Genomic DNA, 25,432 nt, shown 5'->3' with positions numbered 1-25,432 from the left:
GAAGATAGTAAAAGTAAATAATCCTTTGAATTTTATTAGTTAAAAAGACTGTTCTTTTAAAAGTCCTTCTCAGGTATTTGGTTGTGCTTACTCCAATCCAAACTCATCTGGGCAAATAGATAAATACCATATTTTCCCAGCTATCTGAACACAGAGAAGCTAATGTTATATAAATGTCTCCCCAATATGTACCTATATATAAAGGGTTACACATATCTATCTAACATATGTATAAGAGTAAAGTCACTCTCTAGACTAGTGCTATATACAACAGCTCTTATTAAACTGATGCCCTCCATGTGACCATAGTGGATGTAGATTATACAATTTGGATTTCAATCATATAAGGCAGGTATCTCCAAGCCTTGGTCCATGGACTGGTACCGGTCTGTGGCCTGTTGGAATTGGGCTGTGCAAGCGGCAGTGAGCATGTGAAACTTCATTTGCTCATGCATGGGATTATTTTGCTTGCACAAAACCATTCCCTCCCCTCCCCCCCACTGTCATCGCCATGGACCCAGAAAGGTTGGGACCACTGATATAAGGGACACCTAATAAATATTGGTCTACATTGAGAAGTAATAGCTTCAGGACCTTTTGAGTCATACCAAGAAATGCTAAAGAATGATTTTTAGACTATTTGTATGTCAACCTATGCTCTAACATTGAACTGTAGTCCTTGCCCAAGTAGCAAAGGATGCTTTGGATTACAAAGGATGGTCATATACCAAAAGTTTGCAAACTCCTTTAAAACAATGATCTTTTTCTGGGATAATCTGGGAGGTGGTTTAAAGAGTTGTAGGCAGGTTCACCGTCATGTGTACACTCAAGACACTTTTGCCTCTGCATCCAAAGTCCTGAATGTACCTTATATAAGGCATTTCTAACTTTCCACGACTAACATTATTTCTAGGTAAATATGCCTACAACTGTCTTATTATCTAAGTTATAACAATTACATAGCAAGACTTCCACTGTTCTTACCAGAAAGATGCCTCCTATCTCTCAAGAAAATATCATAGCAAGATGAAATCTAGCTTGTCCCTTAGATAAAGAAGCTACAGATGTAGATTATCTATCATCCATATGAAAAAGAACACTAATATCTCATCTCATATTCCTTTCTTCTTTCCTTTATTATATTGCCTGTTTATATTCTGTGTCAAAGCTAGGGACTGTCCTACAATTAATGTTTAGAAGACTTTTCCAGCTGAAGGAGGAGGACTACAAAAATATCTACTTTTTTTATTAAAAGTTTTTAAAATTTTACAATAAAAACCCTTTCCCCAATCCCTCCCAACCCTCCCCAAAACCCTCCCCCATTCTTCCCAGAGCTGAATACAGGCTTAACTAGAACTTAAAAGAAAAATTTTTTAAACCCAAATAAACCTTAAACCAATATCATTACACTCAATAAACAGATTATGACATACTTTAACTCCATTATATATAAAAAACAGAAAAGAAAATAAAATTAAAAAAATAAAAAAATAAAAAATGATAATAATTACACTTCTACATAAATATCTTAAACTTTAAATATAAATTATTCAAAAGCTAGATGGTATTTTCTTATATCATACTTATATTGTATAAAATTTATCCATCTTTTCCACACCAAGAGATACTTCTCTTGCGATTGATCTTTCAAGAAAGCCGAAATTTTTGCCATTTCCGCTAGATAAGATACTTTAAAAAACCATTCTTGCAAAGTAGGCAAAAATTCCTTCTTCCAATATTGCCCTATTAACAACCTCAGTAATTAAATTTAACATTGAAGTAATCTCTTTATCATCACATTCAAAAGAGATATAGGTCTATAATTCTTTGGTAACGTAAGATCTTGGTCTTCTTTTGGGATCAAAGATATAAAAGCTCTGCCCCAAGACAAGGGGGTCTCTAAACCCTGTAATATATTATTAAAAAGTTCCCTTAGAGGTTCTATCAACTCATCTATCAAAGTCTTATAATAAATTGATGTCAATCCATCAGTACCAGGTGCTTTACCTAACTTTAATTCTTTGATTGCTTTCACAATTTCCTCTATAGTAATCAATCCATTAATTTCTTGTTTCTGATCTTCTGTTAATTTAGGAAAATGAGCATCTTGTAAATATTTATCTATATCTAAAGCCTGTACTTTCCTACCCATATATAATTTTTTATAATAATCTAAAAAAGATTTCTTAATCAATTCCTTCTGAAATACCAATTTACCTTTATAATTTATTTTGTCTATAATTCTCAACTTCTGTTTCTGTCGCAATTGATAAGCCAACCATCTCCCTGGCTTATTAGCATTACAAAATGTGTTCTGTTTCATATACAATAGGTTAGTTGCAGTCTGATCTGCCATTAACATATTAAATTGCGATTTAAGCAGTTTTATAGATTCCTTAATCTTCTCATCTGTAGGATTCGAAATTAAGACTTTTTCTTTTAATTTAATCTCTTCTTCCAACTCATTACGTTTCTGCACCTGTTTCTGTCTATGAATCTTATTCATTTGCATCAATACCCCACGCATATAAGCTTGGTGTCAGAAGTGGGATTCGAACCCAAGCCTCCATGGGAGAAAAAATATCTACTTTTGTAGCCATTCTTACTTGATGTAGCAACAACTACAAATGTTATATGAACAATTCAAACACAAAACCCAAAAGGAATCGATTCAGTAGTTCCCAGTGTTACTTTGGATGAACAGTTTGGAACACAGAATCTGACCACGGGTCATATTTCTTCACAACATTTATCTGTGTCATTTCATCATTTCTGAAAATCTGAAATTTAAGATGTCATATTTGTACCATTATTCACTTCATTTCAAATTTAATTTTAATCACCACTCGGTGTTATTATGAAAGAGAGCATATATACCTGCATGAGAGGGCACATGACTATACGCGTTAATTAATAAAGCAATGTGAATTTCATAAACTCAGCAAACTGACAATACCTGAAATCATCAAAACACTGTTTATAAATTGTTTTACAGTTTTCTCAAACCGCCTCTTAATGTCGACAAGGCATCTTCTCCAATGTTCTTTCTCATCAGCTTCAATGTTTTTTAAAGTCAACTTTGGAAAGGAAAAAGGGAGATGAAAATGATTTTTAAAAATGCTGCATTATAACATCTGGAAATCTTAACAGCCATCATTTAGCAGAATTCAGTGACTTTTTAGACCAAGGACTGGATTGCATCCATTTTTTCTTAGCTAGGACATCATACGAGGTAAGACTCAGCCCAAAAAAAAAGAAAGAAAAAAAGAGAAAAGTTATAATAGCGAATGTTACCAGAACTGAAATCTCATAGTCATTCTGCTCATTCTGAGACATGGCATGATAGAGAGTGGCCAGTAATACTATTAACTGATCGTTAAAAGACTCAATTTACTTTCCATATAGATCTGAAGTTATCTCTGTAATTCCTGATGCTGGAGAAAAATAAATAATTCTGTGCTAGAAGAAGCATAAAAGGGCCTTGCCTATTTTGTGCAGTAGGTCTGTGACAAACAATAACAAAAGAACTCTTATGCAGCTGTTACACTGAGCAAAAATCCTCCTTATTGGGTTAAAAAAAATCATCTTTATTTAGATTCTTTAAAAAAATGTATACAAACTGTATGCTTTATCTACAAGCTGTCTAGTATAGGAACATTCTCTTCTTTGATAGTAGCTTTTTTGATAGCAGCACTTTCCCTCAACTGAAGGCTATACATGTTTGCAGAGTCAAGACCAGTTTTCAAGGAGAAAAGTCTCTCATCATCTTCAAAATAAACATTCCACACTCTATTTCTTTCACTCTATTTTTTTTTTTAGCAAAGAACAAGGGAGAGGATTTGAAAATAACAAGAATGAAAAAAATGGAATGAGCTATTGGAACTCATCTTTACACATTTCACATACAAAAGCATATTTTTAAAGCACAGATATTCAAAATGCTTTTCCCTCCACCACGTGAGCATATAAATCTTTTGAAAGTGCCAATCATGCCGAATCCCCATTTTCAGAGTGTTCCTGAACTGGTTTGAAAGTGCGGCTGAAGTGATCGAAATTGCCAGATACGACATGGGACCACTTGCATGAGTATATACATTACATAGGTATGTATTTCATTTTCAAAACATTTTTCATTTTCTTAGTGCTTGAACCAATAGTTTTTCTTTGTTTCTCCTTAACAAAAGCAATTTATGTTTTGCAGTGTGTCTGTTTGCATGTCTAGGTGGGGGATATATATATATATAAGGGATGGAGAAGGAAGTGACAAGCAACAATGACTTCTTAATCTACAGAATGGGCCAATTAATACCATGTGGCTGATAAATATGTCATTCAGCCGCCCTGTGAAGGCAACCAGTGGAGTCATAAAACATTTTAATGCAAAGACTGTCTTTCCACAAAAGTGCATCCACAGTATAAACATTTTGGAGGAAGGAACCGAACAATTTCCTTCTGGAAAGAAAGTTGTCCTTATTGCCGGTTTCAGCAAAGTTCCTGGGGGGTTCTTGCAAAGGTCAATGGAACTCCAGGGAAGTAATTTGAAAAGAGCCAAGTGCGGTGTACATTGTGTGGGGGGGGCTGTAGGGGGTGAAGGGAAAAAAGATAGAATGAGGTATAGTTTGTCTATTGCTTTTATTGCAGAATTTAAACTGGGTATAAGGTTAGAAGGGTATGGTAACTGTAATGCAATAAGTGTTTTATTTAAGCATTTAGAAGACAGGAATAACCTAATCATGATACTGAACTGTGCTTTTTTGTTATTTGTCAGCATTAGTGCCCTCTTTGTTTCAAAAGCTCGATATGATATACAGAGTACTCATTCCTCCCCCGCTTTCCTACAAATCCATCCTGTGAGGTAGGTTGACTGAGAAATACTATCTGGCCTAAATTCCCCCAGGGAATTTCATAACTGAGAGTGAACTTGAACTAAATTTTTCCTAATGTTACTTCAATGCTTTTCCAACTATATCACGCCATCTCTCTCCTAATGGGTCACTGAAGACACAACATGGGCAGGCACAAATTCTCCTGAGTTTCAATTAAAGTTACTGCATATAGACAAATTTCTTTATGGTGGCAATGAAAATCAGCCTTCCAATTTAAACAAAACAAAACAAAACACTGGGGGTGCTTTCATTAGATGATGGATACCTGTTTATCACCCTTGCATCCTTGCAGACATCCAGGTCTTATCAAAGATAAGGTAATACTTTCATTCAAGGTCGCAAAAGTAATTGTCATGGAATTTTGGCTAAGAACCTTTAATTTTAACTGTTCATTTATCTAAGAAATTTAAAAAAAGATAAATCAGAGTCATGGGGCAGATTCACAGAGAATGACATTTTCTCATTGCTTTCATGTCTGACAGTCTTCTTAACTGGACTAGCAAAGGTGCACATAGGCCAAAACAGACACATGTATATGCATCCATAGCAAACACAATCTGTTACACCCATATATATATATATACATACATACATACACATACATACATACACACACACAGTATTAATCACTGTCCATTTTGAATACATAGAGGAAAGAGGAAACATGAGAGTTCACAAGGTTGATACTATATGGAACAAAACTGTGGCTGAATCTGGATGTTCTGCTTCGGATACCACGAAGCCTCCTTCCAGAAGGTAACAAGGAAAACAGGTTGTGAAGAGGATGTCATTCCAAACAATATTGTGGACTCTGCTCAAGCATTGCTTATATGCTATGTCCTAGAAATGAAGAAATGAACTGCCAATAATCTTTTCTACCATCCTCACCACTCTCTGAACCGCTTTCCTGTCTGAAGCAATAACGATTCCAAACCGTTATTTTGTAATGCAAAATGGCAGGATGCTCTCAATTGTCCCTCTGTAGAAAGTGGTAAGGACAGAGGAAAGAAGATGTACTTTTCTTATGCAATGCAGAAAATGCAGGTGCTGCTGTCTATTTAATCAAATTTATATAGTGGCCCATTTCATGACTGTGATTCTTGGTGATGTACAATAAAATAAAACAATAAAACATACACACACATACATATTATTAAGTCATAGAAGAGTGTTTAAAAACTCATTGCAATAAAGCCATGGTGTGGGCTCCCTGTTTCCAAGGGATCCCCAGCCCTAATGGAAAAACCATGTCTTGAAAGATTTTCAAGGCCAGTATGGTCAGAGCTAATCTCACCTCAATGGAAATAATGTTCCAGAGGGTAGATGCCATGACAGAAAAGGCTCTCCTTCTGGGTTCTGTCAGGTGCAACTCCTTCATAGATGGAGCCTGCAATAAAACCATTTTGTCTCCTACTCATGGAGGAGGCCTACTGCCAAACAACTACAGTTGGCAGGATCCAGATTCTCTGCTGTAGCACCTTCTCTGCTGGACCTGATGAGGCAGGCATATATTATTGGGAAGATATGGTCCCTCAGATAACCTGGCCCTATGCCATGAAGAGCTTCAAACATCAAAACCAGCACCTTGAATTTGACCCAGAAGCACAGGAGCATCCAACTCCAAATAGAAGTGTAACATGTGTGCTCTAGGACAGGGGTCTCTAACTTTGGCAACCTTCAGCCAGCCAGGCAACATGGCTGGCTAAAGAATTCTGGGAGTTGAAGTTCACAACGAGCACACATAATTGCCTGCGCCTCTGCATTTTGTACCAGCTGAAACTTCTGAATTCTTTTCAAGGACAGCACCATGGAGAGGGCATTACAGAAATCCAAACTGGAGATGATCTAGGAATAGGCACAAGTGGTACACACCACCCCTCTCAACATTCTGCAAGTCTCTCAAGACCTGGCTATGCTATCAGGCCTAGATGTTCCAGGGGTCCGGGGAGATATTGACATTTCTCCTTGGATTTTGTTTTGTTTTAGTGAATACCATCTTCTCCTATTTTGTACACCTTTTTAACAGTTCATATTTTAATTGGAACTGTTTCCATGTATGTGTATGTGTATGTGTGTGTGTATATATATGTGTGTGTGTGTGTGTGTATGTGTACACACACACACACACACACACATACGTATATATGTTGTCCTGTACTCCTCCCAAAATCAGTTTCATGTGAGATGGGTGGCTATACAAATATAATAAAAAGATAAATAAATGAAAAATTCCATATATATAAAAAAGAGACATACCCCATGTTTTTCTACAAAAGAAATGCCCCAAATTCTGTTCCATAAATGCAATATTTTTGTACCTGTAAGAATCTAATCCCTGAGCACAGGTATTCCCATAATATAGTAGTAAGAACACATATTTTAAAAACATGTTTCAGTGCCTTGTGGCAATGCATGAAGGTCTAAAATGCGAAAGTAGTAATCAAAAGGAATCAATTTGAATACATGCTCTCTGTTTACAATAATGTCAACTAGAATTACCCAGTTCTGGAGGTATTTGTAGAACCTGAACATAGCTGGAGACTTGACTGACCTAAAAACGTAGAGTAATTGTTAAAAAGATCCCAAAACAATGGTGGTTCCTCATTAGCAAGAGTCCAAATTCATACCTGAAAATCTAATGACTGTAGAACTTCTTTTCTGGAATACCAATTCCAGCGGTGGGTTAAATGGCCATATTTGTCTCTAACTATCCCACCTTCCTGATTCATCAATAACGCCACAGAAAAGCTGAGTAAGGGGAAAAACAGTCAAGTCACAGAAAATAATACTATAAGGTTGTTGCTGAAGATACATGTGTAACTAGTAATATTTGTGGCTCTTCTGATTGCAAGAATATTATAAGCATCATAATAAATATTGAGGATTTTAATGTTCCTAAGTCCAGACTATGTATTATTTGAAAGTTATTTGGAAGAAATGCAAAGAAGTTTGGAATTTCCAGGCTTTTATATAAACCTGAAAAAAGATACTTTCCTTTCATGATTCCCATAAAAAGATGACTTTTTAAGGCAGTGGCATCCTTTTTCAGACTCTTGCTGATGTCTGAAAATAGATTGGCTGCTTTAGTCAAAAAAGAGACCTTGCTTGCACTAGATCTGAAGCACTTACCATTTTCAAAGAGTGAACTGCTCTAATATATGGTACCTTTGATCCATTTAGTGCCTGTACAATACAACATAGCTATGAAGAAGGTTGTTGATTCCTACACATGATAATGCCAACATGGCAAAACATAAGAGATGGTATCATAACACAAGCTCTGCCCTTTTGTGTTTGTGATGTGATTACACACAAATTCGTACAGGATGGAGTTTGCATCATGATGTATATTACTCCCCTATCTATGGTCATGGTAGAATTATACCATGGTAGCTGAGTTCCTGCAAATATGAAGGCTTTGCACATATTTTTATATCATTGCATAATAGTGAATCTTGTTGAACAAAATAGCAATTAAAATTCATATTTATATCAAATAACCATCTGAAATTAGGTTTTAATAGACATTTCAAAGCCCCATTTCCATCTGTTCAAAAGGACAAATGTCATGAATACAGATGTTCAACTCAAAATGAGTTGAGTCCTTGAACATCAGTGCATTCCTCAGACTTTTAGCTTATCTAACCCACCTAATGTATTATCTCCTCAAAGAAGCAAGATTTCCACTGGTGTACTACCCAACTCCCATTTCTTCTCTGTGGGGGTTTCCCAAATTCCCTCAACTGTTATGCACTCAGTGCTCTTTATTTCTCTGAAAATGTCTCATGCCATCACTTCAGGCCAAATTTTATATTGGTCTCACACAGTCCACCTCTGAAATGTATTCCAATTGCTCATCACTTTGTTGACCCTTTTCTCTTCTAGTTGCACCATGTGGCATCATCATTAATTACACCAGGTGGGGTTAAGCTTTTAACATAGGCCATTAATAGCTTGCCATATCACATGCTCCTTAAAGCCAGAGATACAGAATATCTAATTACTTCACTTAGAAAAAGAGTGATGGATGGGAATCATAACAATAAAGTAGCCAGATTAAATGGATCTAGTTGACCTGATTTTAAAAGGCCCATAACACTGATTAGTTATGTCACCTTGAACTAGTCTCTTTTCTGATTATTCATCTGTAAAACTGAAATAATTTCCCTCTTACATGATATTTTTCCATGAATGAATGCATTTCCTACAGGCATTCATTAATAAGTCTATACTTTTTGAGGTTACCATTACAAGATGAAATTTTGCAGCCACAGTGTTGAATGTATTGGACAGAGAGAAATCATATAGAGTTATGACGTTCTGAATGAGCATACACATCTCTTACTGGAAACTTGGCTAGTCTCAAGGGAACTAACATAATTTGAATGAAAATATGAAAATATCATGATATTTGCTTCAGCCATTGGTGTGATGGAATTGATCTAATATTTCTTTTGATTAATAATTCAAGGATTGCCTATCAATTAATGGATGTTTTCCCTGTTGCATTTCTATCCAACTCCAACAATTAGGATCAATTAATGACACTCACCTTGATTTAAAGGAATAAGATAGACAAGAGTGGCCCAGGGTAAACATGCCTAAAAATCCTTGACTTGGAACATCCTGAAACAGAAAGGTGATTGTCTTTCCTATGCAGCATATGGGAAATTGGAGAACTGCAATATTTCCGGATGGATAACTTTGAATTAGGTCAAGTCATAGCACACATGAAAACGATGTTTACTTAGCTATTCATTCAGAGAATATGGGAAATTCTTGGGCCCTTTGAAGTTACAAGGTGATACTATCCTCAATATGAGTCTAATAAAATAATGTGAAAGGATAAAAAAAAAATAGCACTGTGCTATAGAACTTCCTCAAGTGCAAACCTTGGATGACTTCCTGCTGAACTTCCCACACTGGGCATGTTCAGTCATAGAGTACAGTGACTGTAACTGACACCTGTTGATAGTTCAGATCAAACATGGTGACATAGTTCTTTCGTAGCTTGGAATTATTTCATAATGCTTGGAGGAGAGATCTGTATATGGAACTTTTCCTGCAGTTGCCCTTGTGTTGCGGTGCTCAGAAGTCATCTGAAGGAAGCAGGGAAGAGACTTAGTTTGTGGGGAGAAAGTGAAGAATTGGAAACTTCTCTGCATCAGCAAAATCTTTTCATGCAATGAAATGTGCATGAAATCACATTCAAGGGCAACTTCCAGTTATCACCCCATGCCCTAAGACTATTGCACCTATCTACATTCTGAACCTGATCAACCTACAAGTAGCGAAATCTTTTCCAGATTACTGCATAATATTTTCTAATGGAGCCCTGAAATGGCTCATTCTGTTCTACAGCCTTGCCTGAGAGACCATTTCCTTCTCACATTTTCATAACCTATGCCTTCACAGCAAATGAATCTATTGGCTAAAATAATGAACTCTAACAAGGGGATTATAAAGGCTTTCAATCCAGCCTTTGTTTAAATCACATTGTTAAAAGAGAAAGAGGCATTTGAGCCATAATAGTGATATGAAAAAAAGTGTGCTGCCTTTTTAAAATTACCAGTTTAGTGGCAAGATCAAATGCAGCATGTTCTTCTGTGATGTAGCTCCAACTAAGCCAAAGCCAAGTGGATGTCAAGGAAATTAAAAAGGGAAGGAGGGAGAGAGAGAATGCAAAGGATTTGCAGAGTTTAATTCTAGACTCCTGATGCATGAAATGGAATGGACAATATTCAGACATGGGAGTGCCAGCACAGACTCATAGCTTGTTCCAACTTACCCTTTAAGACCCTACCCTACACATGGCTTTAATGATACTATCACTATCTTGGGTTTGGAAAATTAAATTCAAAGTAGTTATAGGGGTGTGGTAAGGTTGGGCTACTGGATTTGGATGGTGAAAGTAGAGATGACCACCAGTCATCTTCCCCTCCAGTCCTGGGGCACTGTCTTCTAGGTCCATTGGAAGCAGTCCGTTGCAGCAGAAAATTGGGCTCTTTTGATTTTGACTCTATTCTGGACTGAGCAGCTGTCTCTCCTTACTTCTTCCATTGATCCGCCACATCTGGCAGCAGACCCACAAAAGAAGTGGGGAGTCAACTAAGAGGTTTCTGACCAAAGGGGATTGAATCATCCAATCAGATCCTTCAACCAATATCTGAGGAAGAAGCAGACCAGGACTATTAGAGTGTAATTAAGAGTAAGAATCCTCTTAATTGCATAACACACACACCTCTGGACAGGTGTTTGGGAAGCTCCTTTTAAAAATGCCTTCAGTGCTCTTTCAGAAGCATTAAATCCAGGTGATCTGGTACAAATTAGATAAGGTGCATACCAATCTCTTTCAAGAAAGTCTGGCCACGGCTAACCCATATATGAGAAGTGAGAATCAAGTGAAACTGGTTTAGAATTGCTCCAGTTTCATGTACTCTTAAATGATAGATATTTGAAGCATTTCACCATAGTAGAACAGTTACAACTAGGCCACAACCCACATAACAAGGTGAGAAGTTCTTATTCAATGAAGGCTTTGAAATAGCAACACTCAAATGCCTGGAAGTTACATGAAGGTAGCAGATAGACCAAGAGATCAAATGGATGAGCAGCTGTTCACATGCCCTTAAGACTGCAGACTTCTAATAGGTTTTAGTAAGTGTAACAATAACCCACCAATTTATTCCCTGGCAAAATAAGGATACTAAATCAGCGATGTTCCATCAGGAATGGAAAAGAATAATTTTTTCAATTTTGAACGTCTGATCTCAGCAGCTAATTGAGAGAGGGAAGCTCTTCTCAAGGCCTGAGATGGTGACTTGTGCACAGTTGGATAATTCTTCAGTATTAGGGGTCTCACATGGCACTTTGCTATGGCTACAGACTTCTCATGTTCTCTAAAAGAAAAAGAAACAATTGCACTGCTTCATGTTAGATATAGTGATAAGTAGTAAGAATCAGAACTTCAACTAGTGCAATCCTCAGCAAGTTAAGAGTTTTGAGGGTATTTTGTTTAACAACAACAACACCACTCTGGCAAAGAGCTAGAATCCGAGCTTTTTAGGAAATTAAAGGCTGAAACACAGTTCATATACTTGCCTGTGCACAGAGCCAGATACAAAGGGGAAATTGTGATACAGGGTTATGCATATAGTATTTCCCGGAAACACTTTAAAGCAGCAGTATATTTTCTCCATTTGCATCACTGTACTTTACAGCTGATGCACAATTCTGGGAAAAGATGGATTGGTTTAAGGTGTTCCTGAAGGATGCTTTATGCACACTCCACATGATCCAATTCTTCTTTTCTCCTTTGAATCTGGATTGCTATGTGATCCTATTATTTACATGTCTAAGGCCCAAGCTATAATCCTATGACAATTAATAGGCTCTAAAGACCCATATGAAAGTTGCATGCATAATTACATACATAAATTAGAATATTAGTGCTTATAAATATATGATTTCACCATACTGTATTTTTGTATGAGACAGGGTATTTATTTCTCTATCTGTAACAGTGGTAAAACTGACACTGTGTGGCACAGTGAGGCAAGGAAAAGAAAGCATTTGTTGCTTGATTAGAAACTGAAACTATAAAATAATAAGTCCAATATTTTTTTTGACAGTCATAGAAAATGGAGATTAAGTAGAAATTCTCTCCTAACACACATAGCCCCCAGAGCAATAAACTGTAATTAGCAAATTGTGATAGTAATTGGAAAGAGATAGAGGGCATTTCCATATCGCATCATTTCTTTTCCCCAATCCCTTGGAAACAATCAGAAGCATCTCTGATCAAGTTCATTTCTGCAGATCTGAAAATTGAAAGGTGAGCCAATCAATACTACCCCCCTACTATAGCTTATATTTCCTTATTTTTGTATTTAAAAGACCCCGTAAGCTGTGACAATAACAGGATAGCATGCTGGCAAATTTGCAACACAATGTTTTTCTTAGTATCTTTTCGTAATGGTTGCAAGGTATGTGATGGTTAGAAAAGGAGAAATCTCTCTAGAACAATATTTAAAGGATGGGGACCACAACTCAGCAGATTGCAGAGACCCTTGGAAATTTCATAGCAATTATTACAAGAGGTTAAGGATAGAAATAATAGCAAGAAGCCTCTGAGAGCAAACTACTGTGCTCTTTGAATGAATGGAAGTCTGTAAATGACTTGAATTCCCATTTTTGCAGGCCCTTATATAGCATTTCAAGATGTTTTAACAGTTGGAATAAGGTATGAGGTGTTTTTGAGAGAAAAACTGCTCCCACCTCTACCCCTACAACTTCTCATCTGTCCAAAAATGGCCCCAAAGTTCCATTTTTAGGTTGATTTGGGGCTGCATGTATGTATTTACTGCTACAATCAAATATACTTTCTTCTGTGTTTAGGGGGGATAAATATGAGAATTTGACAGTTCACCTCTCAGAGGCTTTGCACTCTATTGACACGTCAATCACTTCTGCAAAATGTCAAAACAAGAGCCAAAGTTAAGATGAAAAAGGATTTTTAAAAAATGTCCTTTAGAGACAGCCACCTGCTCCAATCCCACCCTCACTTTGGAATTTATCTCTAATTGTTGATCAAATTAAGCAGCCTATTTTTCAGGCTTGGAAGAAAGCACAAAGGCCACAGACACCCCAGTTCTGTTCTAAGCTCTAATCTTGCAGGAAAAGAACTATAAAACAAGATGTTGACATTTTTTTCTGGATATAGTACTGTGGCAATAATCATCCCCATCACCCCTGTATCTAGAAGAATGAGAAAGGAAAACACAATCTGATTTCACAGATGTTTCACATGACTACCTACAGTCATGTGAAAATGCCCCTACATCCCATTGACAATTTTGACTTTTGAAAACGTATTTCAACATACACGTATTTGACCTTCATCTTAACAACATAGATAGATAAAGGGGATATAATGTAGTAAATATCACACACCATTTACATTTTGTAATCCACTGTGTAATTTAAATAAACGTTAAGTGCAACTTTTGTATGTGGAAAAAGTGCATTCCTACATTGAACATTACCTGAAGTAGTTAAAACTAAGAATTGGGTGCAAATGATTAAAATTCCATTTGAAAAGAAGTGGGAAGAAACTGTCTTATTGAAACCTGAAACATTTGGTTTGCTCTTGTACTAGACAAAACAAGGCAATATACATGCGCAAATATTTGTATGCATATCTGCAAGAAAGCAGCCTTGTCTGTTTCTTTGCCTCATACTAATAGGGATCCTCTCTGCACCAGTCCATCCATGCTCCAGGCCCTGATGAAATACATTGCTTTATCATATAATATATAAGATACAAATGCTGCAACTTGTTGATTGGCCGAGTGATTTGTTGTAGAAATAATGCATTTTCTTTCCTAATTGTTTGAAAAAGCTCACATGTGACGGCAAATTTCACGGAGCCTCCCCCTTGCTTCAGGACATGGATCAAATTTGTCAGATAAAATGGACTCCTTGTCTTGACCAGTGCTGCTGCCACCACCTTTGATTTTAAGCAGACCTGTAAAAACATATTGAGAAATACAGTTATTTATTTATTATTTGTTATTTGTTTGTTTATTTAAAAAAACCACCTTCTCAAAGTTGTTCTCTAAACTGGGGGTAGGGAACCTTGGATCTTTTATGACTTGTGGACTTCAATACCCAGAATTCCTGAACCCGACATGCTGACTAAACCAGGTACGTCAAACTCACGACGTCACGCAACTTCTTCCCCATTGCTGGCAATGGCATGGGTGCAGTTTCGTCATGACGCATATGGCCCATGGGCCGGCAGTTTGACATGCCTGCTCTAAACTAAGGTTTCTCAAGCTTGGCAGCTTTAAGAGGTGTGCACTTCATGCTGGTTGGGGAATTCTGGGAATTGAAGTCCACTGGTCCTAAAGTTACCAAGGTTGAGAAACCCTGTTTTAAACATATCGTGAAAAACATACTGTCACCAAATACTTTTTTCTATCAAAACTTTATTTAATTTAGTAACTAAACATATTCTAAAAATGTTTAAAGGAAAAAAAACAGATAATAGAGTTAACAGGGCTTGTTGTGCTTGTTGTTTATTATGCTATATAATTTATTAGAACTTTTAATCTTCTATCTGTAAAAATCATATTGAATAATTTTTCAGGTTAACGTGTAGCTGCTGAAGATGCTCATGGGGGCGTATGCAGGGGATTCAACAGCATCAACATATGCATCTGCTAGTTTGATGCTTTTGATCCCTTTCTCAGTGGATCCCACTGAATACTTGGTCCTCAGCAGTGTTATTTGGACACTGGCAAAGGGTCTCCCAAAGCCTTTGACCTAAAGATTATTTGTGCTTTTCTAGCTTCCTGGATAATGTTACTTCTTCCGTTTTTGTGGCCCTGCTCTGCTTGCAACCCGGCCGGTACAAACTCACTGAATATGCTATTAAATCGGATGTTTTTGCATTGACAACAGATGGAAATGTAGCCATCTTTTACCTTTTGCTTTTAGAGTTAGATGATGCTGGGAGGGGGGATGTGAACGAGAGTCCAGCTAGACATAACAACACTAAACCTAGTGTGAGAAACAAGGTTATTGTAACCAGAGCTGATAAGGACTTGGTGGGCTGGAGAACTGGAGAGGAAGCCCTCGCTTCAAACTAATTGGGGAGTGTGATTTATCACTGTTAATTGGAGGAGGGAACTGTGCTTTGATACTATGTGCTCAGGGGAGGGGAATTCAATTTTTGGCTTAGATTACGTACTGCCGGTGTTATGCTACTCAAAATAAAGATTCTTTAAAGTAAACAATGCCTCAAAGTTCTTTTGAAGAGTTTCATCTGTCAGAACCATGATAGTATAGCTGGTATTAACGATGACATGATAGCTGCCAGGCGACAAAAACCAAGAAAGTCATGCTGAGTTAAGAGGTTTCCTTTATTGTTCTTCACCTATAGACAGAAATCTTCCCAAATTAAAGCAAACTACTTGCATCATTAAAGATATACTCTGAGAACATCTAAGGAAGAGCTGTCTTGATCCTCTTCCTTCCAACCAAACTATCTAAACTTCATTGTCTCTTTTCCTCCCTTCTGGGAATCCAGATCACATTCCGCCACAACAGCAGTCAAAAGCTATCTCTCTGCCCATTTATCTTGAATACATGTAAAAAATGGCATCTGAATATCTCTCCTGCATCTCTCTTGTTCCACCTCTTCCCATTCTGTGTACTGTTATAGTTCCATTCAGCAGTCTTTGGAATAGTCCTTACCTGAGCTCTTCTGTGGTTTGACCTCTTTGAATGATAATGAAAAGCAAAGGCAGGACAAGGACATTTGCTGTATGAGTTGGGTGGTGGAAGTTATAGGAATTGCTGGCCCTGTTGGAACAACACCACGCCCTGTAGGCAGAAAAGATATGGCGGATTTCATGTCATGATTGCAAAATACATTATTTTTGAAATAAAAAGTGTGCCCTGGTACCATTGCTATTAATGAAAAGAGAAAGAAAATCCATAAAAGGAAATGTTTGATTCCTAAATTCATAGGAATGCTTCAAGAAACCCCAAATAATATCTTTTGTAGATATGTGGTTTAAGCAGGAAACCAGAAGATTAGTCAGAATGGCATTGATCCTGATTATTTATTTTCCAGGGGCCCGACATGAAAGATTTCCTTGTATTCAGCAAATATTATGAGATAATTCAGTACAGGAATTAATGACAAAAGCCCAAGTTGTTTACTTGTAATTTTAGAAATAATTACAGATATACTTTCAGCTCCTTAAATATCATCATCATCATCACCATCATCATCAACATCATCACCACCACCACCACCACCACCACCACCATCATCATTTTATCCACTGTTTATCCACTACAGGATGCAGGCTAGAAATTGGGAGATACAATTCTATTCCTGTTCTAGTCGTGTCCAAGTTTAGTCACTTCCTCTCAGCTCTAGGAAGTAAGCAATGGTAAATCACTTCTGAAAAACCTTGCTAAGAAAACTTTAGGGATTTTGTCCAGGCAAACTCTGAGAATTGGACACACTTGAGTGGAAAAAACAAACAAACAGAACAGCCTTTTCAAAAGCCAAATTAAATGGTCCTAAAAATCTGCAAGGGGGTTCTATTCCCCAGAGCCAGGTGATATATGGGCTCCGGTTAATGGCCCTTTAGGATTTTAGGCACTACTGTGGTGCTAACTTTGCTAAGATACGGTAGCAAATTTACTCCGAAATACCTCCCAGTGAATTCAGTGGAGCTTAACTTTGAGTAAGGGTATAAAGGAAAGCTTGAAATCTTAAGGTTATACTGTGGACTGCAATTTATAGTCCCACACTTGGGTGCATTTTCCACTGAATTCAATTAAATTCATTTATCAGTAGACACATACAGAATGGCCTAGTCAGGTTACAATTCTAGGCATCATTAAATGGAAGGGTGACACTGATGTTGCAGAGATTTTTCTGAAAATACAGCCACAGGACTGCCCTTCAGAAAAGCACATTTTTGTATGTGAAAGTTTAGTTCATATATTTTCAAAATTCTGCTCTCTCATACAAAAGAATCATGGATACTTTCAGAACCTGAGGAGTAGGCCTTCGGTGTATGATGCTCTATGGGCTATTGTACTCTGGTGAGCTGACGAAGAAGCTCCACTAGGTTTTATGGGGGATGCTCTGGGAGATTATGGTCTCAAGGATGCCCAGTTTAGGGTAGTCCAATGGCTTGTGGACATACTGTAGATTTGCAATATTTAAGATCCAGAGCCAACAAAACCTGCTCCCCTTTGATCTTCAACCATTCTAATAATTATGGATTGAGGTTGGCTTCATATTTCTATACTCTAACCATCCCCAAGTATAGAAGAGTCTTTTCCCTAGCCCGTTTCAATGTTTTGCCCTCAGCACTATTCGACGGGTGATTCAAGAGGCTCCTGTTTAGTGAGCGACTATGCCCCTGTGATAGGGCTGAAGTTGAAACTGTGGAGCATGTCTTATCATACTGCCCTATGTATAACACAGCCAGAATTAAATTACTGTCTCTCCTTGGAATTGATCCCTCTGGTTCTAATGTTAGTAATTTGGTCTTATATTGTCTAGGGCAGTGGTTCTCAACCTGTGGGTCGGGACCCCATTTGGGGTCGAACGACCATTTCACGGGGGTCGCCAAACAAGGCTGTCCGCCATTTTTTCCCCTTTTCTTTGGCCACGCCCCTGGCACCCGGTGATGTATAAGTGGTTGGGGGTCACCACAACATGGGGAACTGTATTATGGGGTTGCGGCATTAGAAAGGTTGAGAACCACTGGTCTAGGGGATGGCTCCTCCTATATTACTCTCAGGTTTCTAAATTTCTTTTAAGAGCTGTAACTATTAGAGGAGAATGTTGTAATTCCCTTTAGCCAAGGCTTCTGGTGTTAACTGCTTGTGGTTGTATTTTTCTTGTGTTTTATTTTGTTGTACTTGCATTTTGGTCTGTGACTGTAAAATAAAAATTATTACTATTATTATTGTACTCTGGTGTAAAAATCAATGTTGAACTAACAGCTGAACACCTAAAGGACAAAATCATTTTAAAGAATTGAAAGTTTCCCATGGCTTGTGTAGGTGTCTTTCTGTGTCATTACTTCTTTTTCTGTTTAATTGGGGCTTAAAGAAAATCTTCAAGTATCTAAAGTAAAATTGGCTTAGGAATTTCTGTGAAAGTGAATCTCCCCTTTCTAGGGGTCTCTTCCTAGGAGGTCCCCTGCTTTGCATTGTCACCCATCTAAGGCTGACAGCAGAAATTTACTAAAAGAGAGGTAGGCAGAAAAGAGAGCTGACAGCCCACTAAAACTTATTGAAGTTCTCTGTGAATGCAATACAGGTAAGACTTATTAGTGAGCTCTTGAGACAGAAATCAAACTTGGAAATAGATATTGACTCTGCCAGCATTAGTTCCCTAGTCTAATTCTGAGGAGATGGAACTTGAAGAAATGTTGGTCTCAGAAAGATACATTAACACTAATAGGTCATTCTACAATCTGGAAAGGAAATAAAATACCAGGTATAAAAAGCTGAATCTTATCTACAAAATGGAGCGTCAAAGTATAACACACACAACCTCAAAAAGATATCCTCTTACCATGAGAATGTTCCTTTTTCAAAAGGTCAGAGTAATGTGGCACACCACATTACCAGGGCAATCCTACAAAATGAGCCTGTGACATGGCGTATTTTTAATTTTATGCAACTATTCCAGTTATGAATAATTGTTCACCTCATTGCACTTTGGGTACTCATGATAAGCTCCAGCTTTAATGACATGGCAGAAGCACGAAAATGTAAGGAGAAGAGACTGGAGTTATGGACAGAATCAAATAAATACAGTATTGTTGTACTGTACATGGGTACAGGTATGTTCTTGTGTGATAATCCAGGCTACTGTTGGATAAATCCATTAGACATGAAGAGATTTAGCCTTATATTACATGCCTAATAAAAATAGAGAGCATGCATGAAGGATGGGAAGGGCAAAGGGCTGTTGTGAGGGAAAAACACACATACTCCCCTCATGTTGATCCTCCAAGTCGCTTCCTTTTTTAGGTATTGTGACTGTCTGATAGTCAAACATAAACTGGTCCTCCATGGTTTGCCTTTAAGCACCTCTTTAAAGCTATCCACTACAGGGTAGCCAAAGTGAATTGCTTGTTTCTGAATTTATTTTAAAAGTGGGAAAAAGAATTATTCTGCTTAGAACTGTAATGACACTGAGGGAGGTGAGGATTAACCTTCCCCTTCCAGGGCATTATGAACTGCATTTACTGCATTTGAAAGCGCTCCAAGGAAACACTCCAAATTATCTTGTCTTTTCTCATTATCTAGGCCCTGGCAAATCCATTACACATTGCTAGTGTTTATATGAAGGATCATTAAAATGTCACCCCTCTTCAGCAATGAGACAATATAGCCCATTTCCTCTGTGGAGTATTTTGTAACCTCATTTTGCACAATGTGCATCATTGGGAGTATTTACAGTCAATCTGGGTTCCTACATCATGAGAGTTCACCTTTCAGAGGAACATAGTAAAGCTGGGCAGGGCAAGAAGTTTTAAAACTGATGACGATAATAAGCTAACTACTCAGTTAAAGAACCAGAACTCTTCTGGAAGTTTTTAGAGCTATGTCGATAACATTTGTACTATTCATTTCCAATTTGACCCATGTCTCACGTTCCTAGAAAGGAAAATACATGAACTACAACAGGAACAGCAGACAATAATTTCCAGGGGTCCAAATGCATGGTGAGTTCATTTCTTTTCTGACCTTTCCTTCTGGGTTCTTTCATAAGCTCCACCGCTTCCTCCCGAGATTTGGGACTTAGCTGTTGACCACTTTCCAGGAATCGTTTTGCAGTCTCGTCGGTGTTGGAACCTAAGAATGAAAGAACAACCATATATTTCAGTGATAATTCAGATCTATAAACAAAACTCTACATAGAAAAGCAGAATCAGCATAATGACAGCCATTTTGGGGTAGTGGTAAAGGTGCTGGCCAAGAAACCAGGAGATGGTGAATTCTACCCTCCCACTTAGTCATGAAACATGGCTGGCTGACTTGAGTCAGTCATTCTCACTCAGCCCAACAGGACTGTTGTTATGGGGGGAAAAGGAAGTGGGATATAGGCTTTGAATTTTATGTGTACAGTATGTGTATGTATAGATATTGCAATATAATTTCTTACTTCGAGAACGAATATTGTTGCTTTTACTTTCCTTAATAAACAAAGATCCTAATTCTCATTATTGAGGATTACTGTATTGTTGTATCTAATTTCCTACCAGTATTTGACCTGTTTCAGTTTGCTTACCAACCAAATTACTCCACAGAGGATGCTATTTCTTCTGTTTTCCATCTGAGCTCGGAGCAGTTAAAAGAAAGAAATACTCATGTGCATTTGTTGTTTGTTGACTTCAGTTTGGCATTTAATACAATCATTCTCCAGCATCTAGTAGACAAACTAGGCCTTTTAGACTTAAACACGCCTTTGTGCAACTGGATTCTTGATTTTCTTACTAACAGGCCCTAGTATGTGTGAGCTGGAACAAGTATTCCTAGCACCATTTTCTTGAGCACATGTTCTCCTCAGGACTGCATCCTAAGTCCACTGCTGTTCACCCTGTTGACCCATGACTTTGTGCTAGATTTGCCACCAACCATATTGTGAAGTATGCGGACAATACAACAGTAGTGGGCCTTATGCAAGATGACAGTGAGGGCACTTACTGCAAGGAGGTTGAGGATTTGGTGAACTGTTGTAAGAAAAACAGCCTAGTTTTAAACATTGGAAAAACCAAAGAGATCATTGTTGATTTCAGAAAAGGCAGGAACAGCCACACTCCTCTGTGCATCAATGATTCACCCGTGGAGATGGTTACCAGCATCAAATTCCTGGGTGTGCAAATAACAAGTAGACTGGCTTAATCTCTCAATAGCGAGACACTGGTGAAGCGGGCACAGCAGCGCCTGCATTTTCTGCATCGCATGAGAAAAGTACATCTTTCTTCCCCCTTACCACTTTCTACAGAGGGACGATCAAGAGCATCCTGTCATACAGCATTACATCACTGCTTCAAACAGGAAGGCCGTACAGAGAGTAGTGAGGATAGCAGAAAAAAATATTGGCAGTTCTCTCCCTTCCATCCAAGACATAGCATATAAGCATTACTTGAGCAGGGTCTGCAAGATTGTCTGGATCACTATACATCCTTTTCACAACCTGTTTTCCTTGTTTCCTTCTGGGAGGAGGCTTCGTACTGTCCAAAGCAGAACATCCAGATTCAGTCATAGTTTTGTTCCATACAGTATTAACCATGTGAACTCTAAAACTTTCTCTTTCCATTGTGTATTCAAGATGAACAGTGATTAATATTTATATGTTATTTATATATAAGGGTGTACGTTTACACATATATTGTATATAGCATGTTTAAATGTGTGTTATGTATGTGTACACTTTGAGAGCAAGCAACTAGATTTCATTTTTAATGTGTGCCAATGTGCCCTTAGTAAAAAATAATAAAGGTTATCTATCTATTACTGGTGAATATGCTATATAGAGGGTCTTTCCTGAAGCAACCAAAAATCATTCTGAAACTAGCTCTTATTTTTATTAATTTTTTTACCCTGCCTTTATATACCCATACAGATACACAGTTTATAGCACAAGGCTTACAAATTCCTCAAAGAACATGTTTATTAGTTACAAAGTATCGGCATGTCAAAAGTGAAACCAAGTCTAGAGACAAACATAACAATTCCCCAATACAAAGTTAAAAAATCCCACCCCTAAATCTATGCAAACAACTACGTTCCCCAATACATTTTCTTGGCGGGCTTTTTACGCAACGTCCAGCCTGCATTCTTGGGAGCAGCTGATGACTTTGGTTCCCATGGGATAAAAGATTATTTAGACTAGTAAAACACCTGGGCAACCCCCTTCCCTCCATTCTATGTGGCAACCGAAAATGAGTAGGAAAAAATGGCTGTAGCCATGCTCATTTGTAGAGTTGACACACACACACACACACACACACACACACACTTAAAGCAAGAAATTATATTGCACTAGATACATATCTACCAACACAGGGGATCTCAACCCCTGGATTGCAGTCCATTCAGAAGTGGGGCACAGAAGCAGCAAGCAAGCATGCACGTGTAGCTCCACTTGCGCACACAGTGGGTAGGTGATCATGCGCACATATGGAACCATCCACTCTCCTCTCCCCCACTGTTCTGCAAACCCAGAAAGATTGGAGACCACTGCATCAACATGACACCTGTGCTTCAGGCCAACAATGGCTCACTCTTTGATTTGAGTGCTGGTTCTGACCTATTAAAGCCCAATCTTTACTTCCAGGATTGCTTCCTCCTCCTCCCAATTCAACCCAAACAATATGGATATCTTGGGAGAACCTGCTTATGATCCCCAACTTTTGTAAGATAAAGAGGAGAAGGAAATAGACATGCATTTCCTGTGCCTGAACCTACACACCCTTCTCACTAAAATTTGATGTGTCCCAGCTTCCCAAAAGCTATTAAAAATTGAGTTGTTTGGTTAATGGACTGTCTAAGATGGCCAAATTGACTACTTTGATTAAAGATAACAATTTGACTGTTTTTTATTCCTGCATTGGCACCATCTTTGGATTTTATGCTTGATAAAGATAAAAATGAAGTTTTGACTTGGGGTTTCATAATTAGATATATTTTGTCTACAGCAATATTGTGTATTGTTGAAGTTTAATAAATATGTCATTTTTTGTTTTTATATGTTGGATATTATGTGTATTTGTGGAATTGTTACTACAGTTCATTTATGGGTTGCTTTTTGTTTTTAGCCTAAGAAATCATACCATGTACTGTTGTTATTTTTTGATTGTTTGACGTGTAGTTTTGTTTTGGAGAACTTTGGGGACTTTTTAAATATTGTTTTTATTTACTTTTATTGTGGACTGTATTTCAGTTGATGTATGTGAACAAACCAGAGTCTTTTTATTGGAGCAGTTTACAAATCATAGGTCGGTAGGTAGGTAGGTAGGTAGGTAGGTAGGCAGGCAGGCAGGCAGGCAGGCAGGCAGACAATTTTCCTCACAACAACAATCTTGAGAGTGGGTTGGGCTGGGAGAGAGTGACCTGCTCAAAGTCACCCATCAGCTTTCATGCCTAAGGCAGGACAAGAATTCTTATTTTCTTGGTTTTTAGACCAGCACCTTCATCATTATACCAGACAGGCTCTCCTATACCTATAACTCTGTTTCCATGGGATTTTTCTTTTTGTTTTATTTTCCCTAACTTAGTCAAGGAGTAATAGAAAACTTCAGGGAACAGAGGGGGGGAGAAGAGAAGTGTGTTGCAAATAATAAAACAAGCATTGTAACACAAACTTTATCCTTTTTCTACCTGTGTTTTGGAATCACTTGCACAACAGGCAAGGGGTAGAGCTTCCATTATGAGACTCATTTTGTCTTTCTGATAAAACTATCATTTTTTGCAGACTTTTTTTTGCAAGGAACTTCATAGTGGACATGATAATGGCAAGATATGATATAATCAGATTTGATTTTAAAACAAGATTACTGAAGTTGCAAAACTTATTCAGAGTGAAGCCAGTGTTTCTTACATCACTGAGTTGGTACCAAAGTGGGAGACATACAGTAGCTGCCCAATTAACCTTGCATTTACTTTCATGCAATATTGTTGTTACTATTTGCTATGCTGTTGCCATTTTTAACCCATCTCTCCATTCCTAGAATTAGTTTTTGATTCTAATCCCAAAATATTGCACAGGGCTCATGAAAAATATTTCCAGTCTACATTCGTGCATGATCTGAACTAGTTCCTTCAACAGAATCCTACTGGGGATTTCCTCCTCCATATGTACAATGAACATATCACAAACAGTCAAATATTCTCCCATGCTATATAGATTCATGTTCTGCTGTGTTTCAAAGGCACTTCTTGTCATTAGTAAGAGCTCTTACGTCCCCCCTAACTGCATGGAACTATATGAATTTGAGGATGCATTTCATTTAGCCTTCCCACATATGCAGCTTCATCATACCCAAAGCCGGTGAACCTTTTGCCTGAATAGTTTCAGGTTCTCCGGATAGTATTCCATAGGTTATGGCAGACAAACAAACACTTAACTAAGTGGTCTCACCAGCAACGGCATCAATCATTATCTTCATCTTTAGCTTCAGAAGTTCCGTCAGGAGATGTATGGACCGTTTCTGGAATTTCACGAGCATCGGCTGGTTTTCAAGTGAAATCATATAATTAGCTCTCTTCCCTGAGGGTGTAGCACCCAGCTTTTGACTTTTTGATGTAGTTGTGGAGGTCAGCTCAGCCTCGTCATAGGGGAGGAATTTGACAACTGGACAATATAAACCTGTGAAAGATTTTTTGGGCGGTATCTCTATGAGCTCATCCCAGGTGAACTCAAATATGTTCCTGACACCTCGTGGCACATGGAAGCCCCTTTTCTGCCATGTGATAAGCATCTGTACCATATCGGCCAAAAGCTTTGGCGCCTTGGCTTTCATTTGCTCAAAATCAAGATTTTTAAATTCATCCATCTTGCGCTCATCTTTCGGCTCATCTTTCTGCTCAGCTTTCTGTTCAGCCTTCTGTTCAGTTTTCTGTTCAGGTTTTGGTTCACTCTTAAGATCATTCTTATGGTCAGATTTATGTTCATCCTTTTGATCAACCTTTGGACTACTTTTTGTGTCAGACCTTTGGTCATTCATATCACCAGTTCATTCATTTCATCGTTGATGTAGCAACATCTAAATAAGGAGAACAATATATAAGAAATATCTCTGTGCTGTTATCTTTAGGACTAACATATCATTTGATAAGTGAATGATGTGCTAATCTGTCTCTTTCAAAATGTGTTCATTCTTTAATATCCTATCTTCAGTACAAAGAATTCAACAGAGCATAAAGAACATTTCCCAAATTGTCTTCCATCCAAACAGTGGGCATATCCAGATTACTTTGCATCAGCC

General features: G+C 37.8%; 1 protein-coding gene across 4 annotated transcripts in view; it reads right to left on the bottom strand.

The window, feature by feature from the left end:
* CUNH3orf20 (chromosome unknown C3orf20 homolog) overlaps window positions 1–25,206 on the bottom strand; it is a 62,145-nt gene extending 36,939 nt beyond the window's left edge. For 2 of the 4 annotated variants that reach the window (XM_039364553.1, XM_039364554.1), the window contains exons 1-9: window positions 24,586–25,206; window positions 20,187–20,294; window positions 16,146–16,274; window positions 14,292–14,412; window positions 11,594–11,785; window positions 9,439–9,588; window positions 7,514–7,634; window positions 5,152–5,283; window positions 2,957–3,077 (exon numbers count right to left, since the gene is read on the bottom strand). In XM_039364553.1, coding sequence (XP_039220487.1) covers window positions 2,957–3,077; window positions 5,152–5,283; window positions 7,514–7,634; window positions 9,439–9,588; window positions 11,594–11,785; window positions 14,292–14,412; window positions 16,146–16,274; window positions 20,187–20,294; window positions 24,586–25,171 — 1,660 coding nt within the window. In that variant the 5' untranslated portion in view covers window positions 25,172–25,206. The remainder of the gene's footprint in view (window positions 1–2,956; window positions 3,078–5,151; window positions 5,284–7,513; window positions 7,635–9,438; window positions 9,589–11,593; window positions 11,786–14,291; window positions 14,413–16,145; window positions 16,275–20,186; window positions 20,295–24,585) is intronic. The other 2 variants (XM_039364555.1, XM_039364556.1) reach the window with 2 other exon arrangements.
* Between the last annotated feature and the right edge of the window lie 226 nt (window positions 25,207–25,432).

Source organism: Crotalus tigris, unplaced genomic scaffold, assembly GCF_016545835.1.
Source record: "Crotalus tigris isolate CLP2741 ecotype Arizona unplaced genomic scaffold, ASM1654583v1 scf7180000019794.865796, whole genome shotgun sequence".
Lineage (NCBI taxonomy): Eukaryota > Metazoa > Chordata > Lepidosauria > Squamata > Viperidae > Crotalus > Crotalus tigris.
This window is presented reverse-complemented; position numbering and strand designations above follow the sequence as displayed.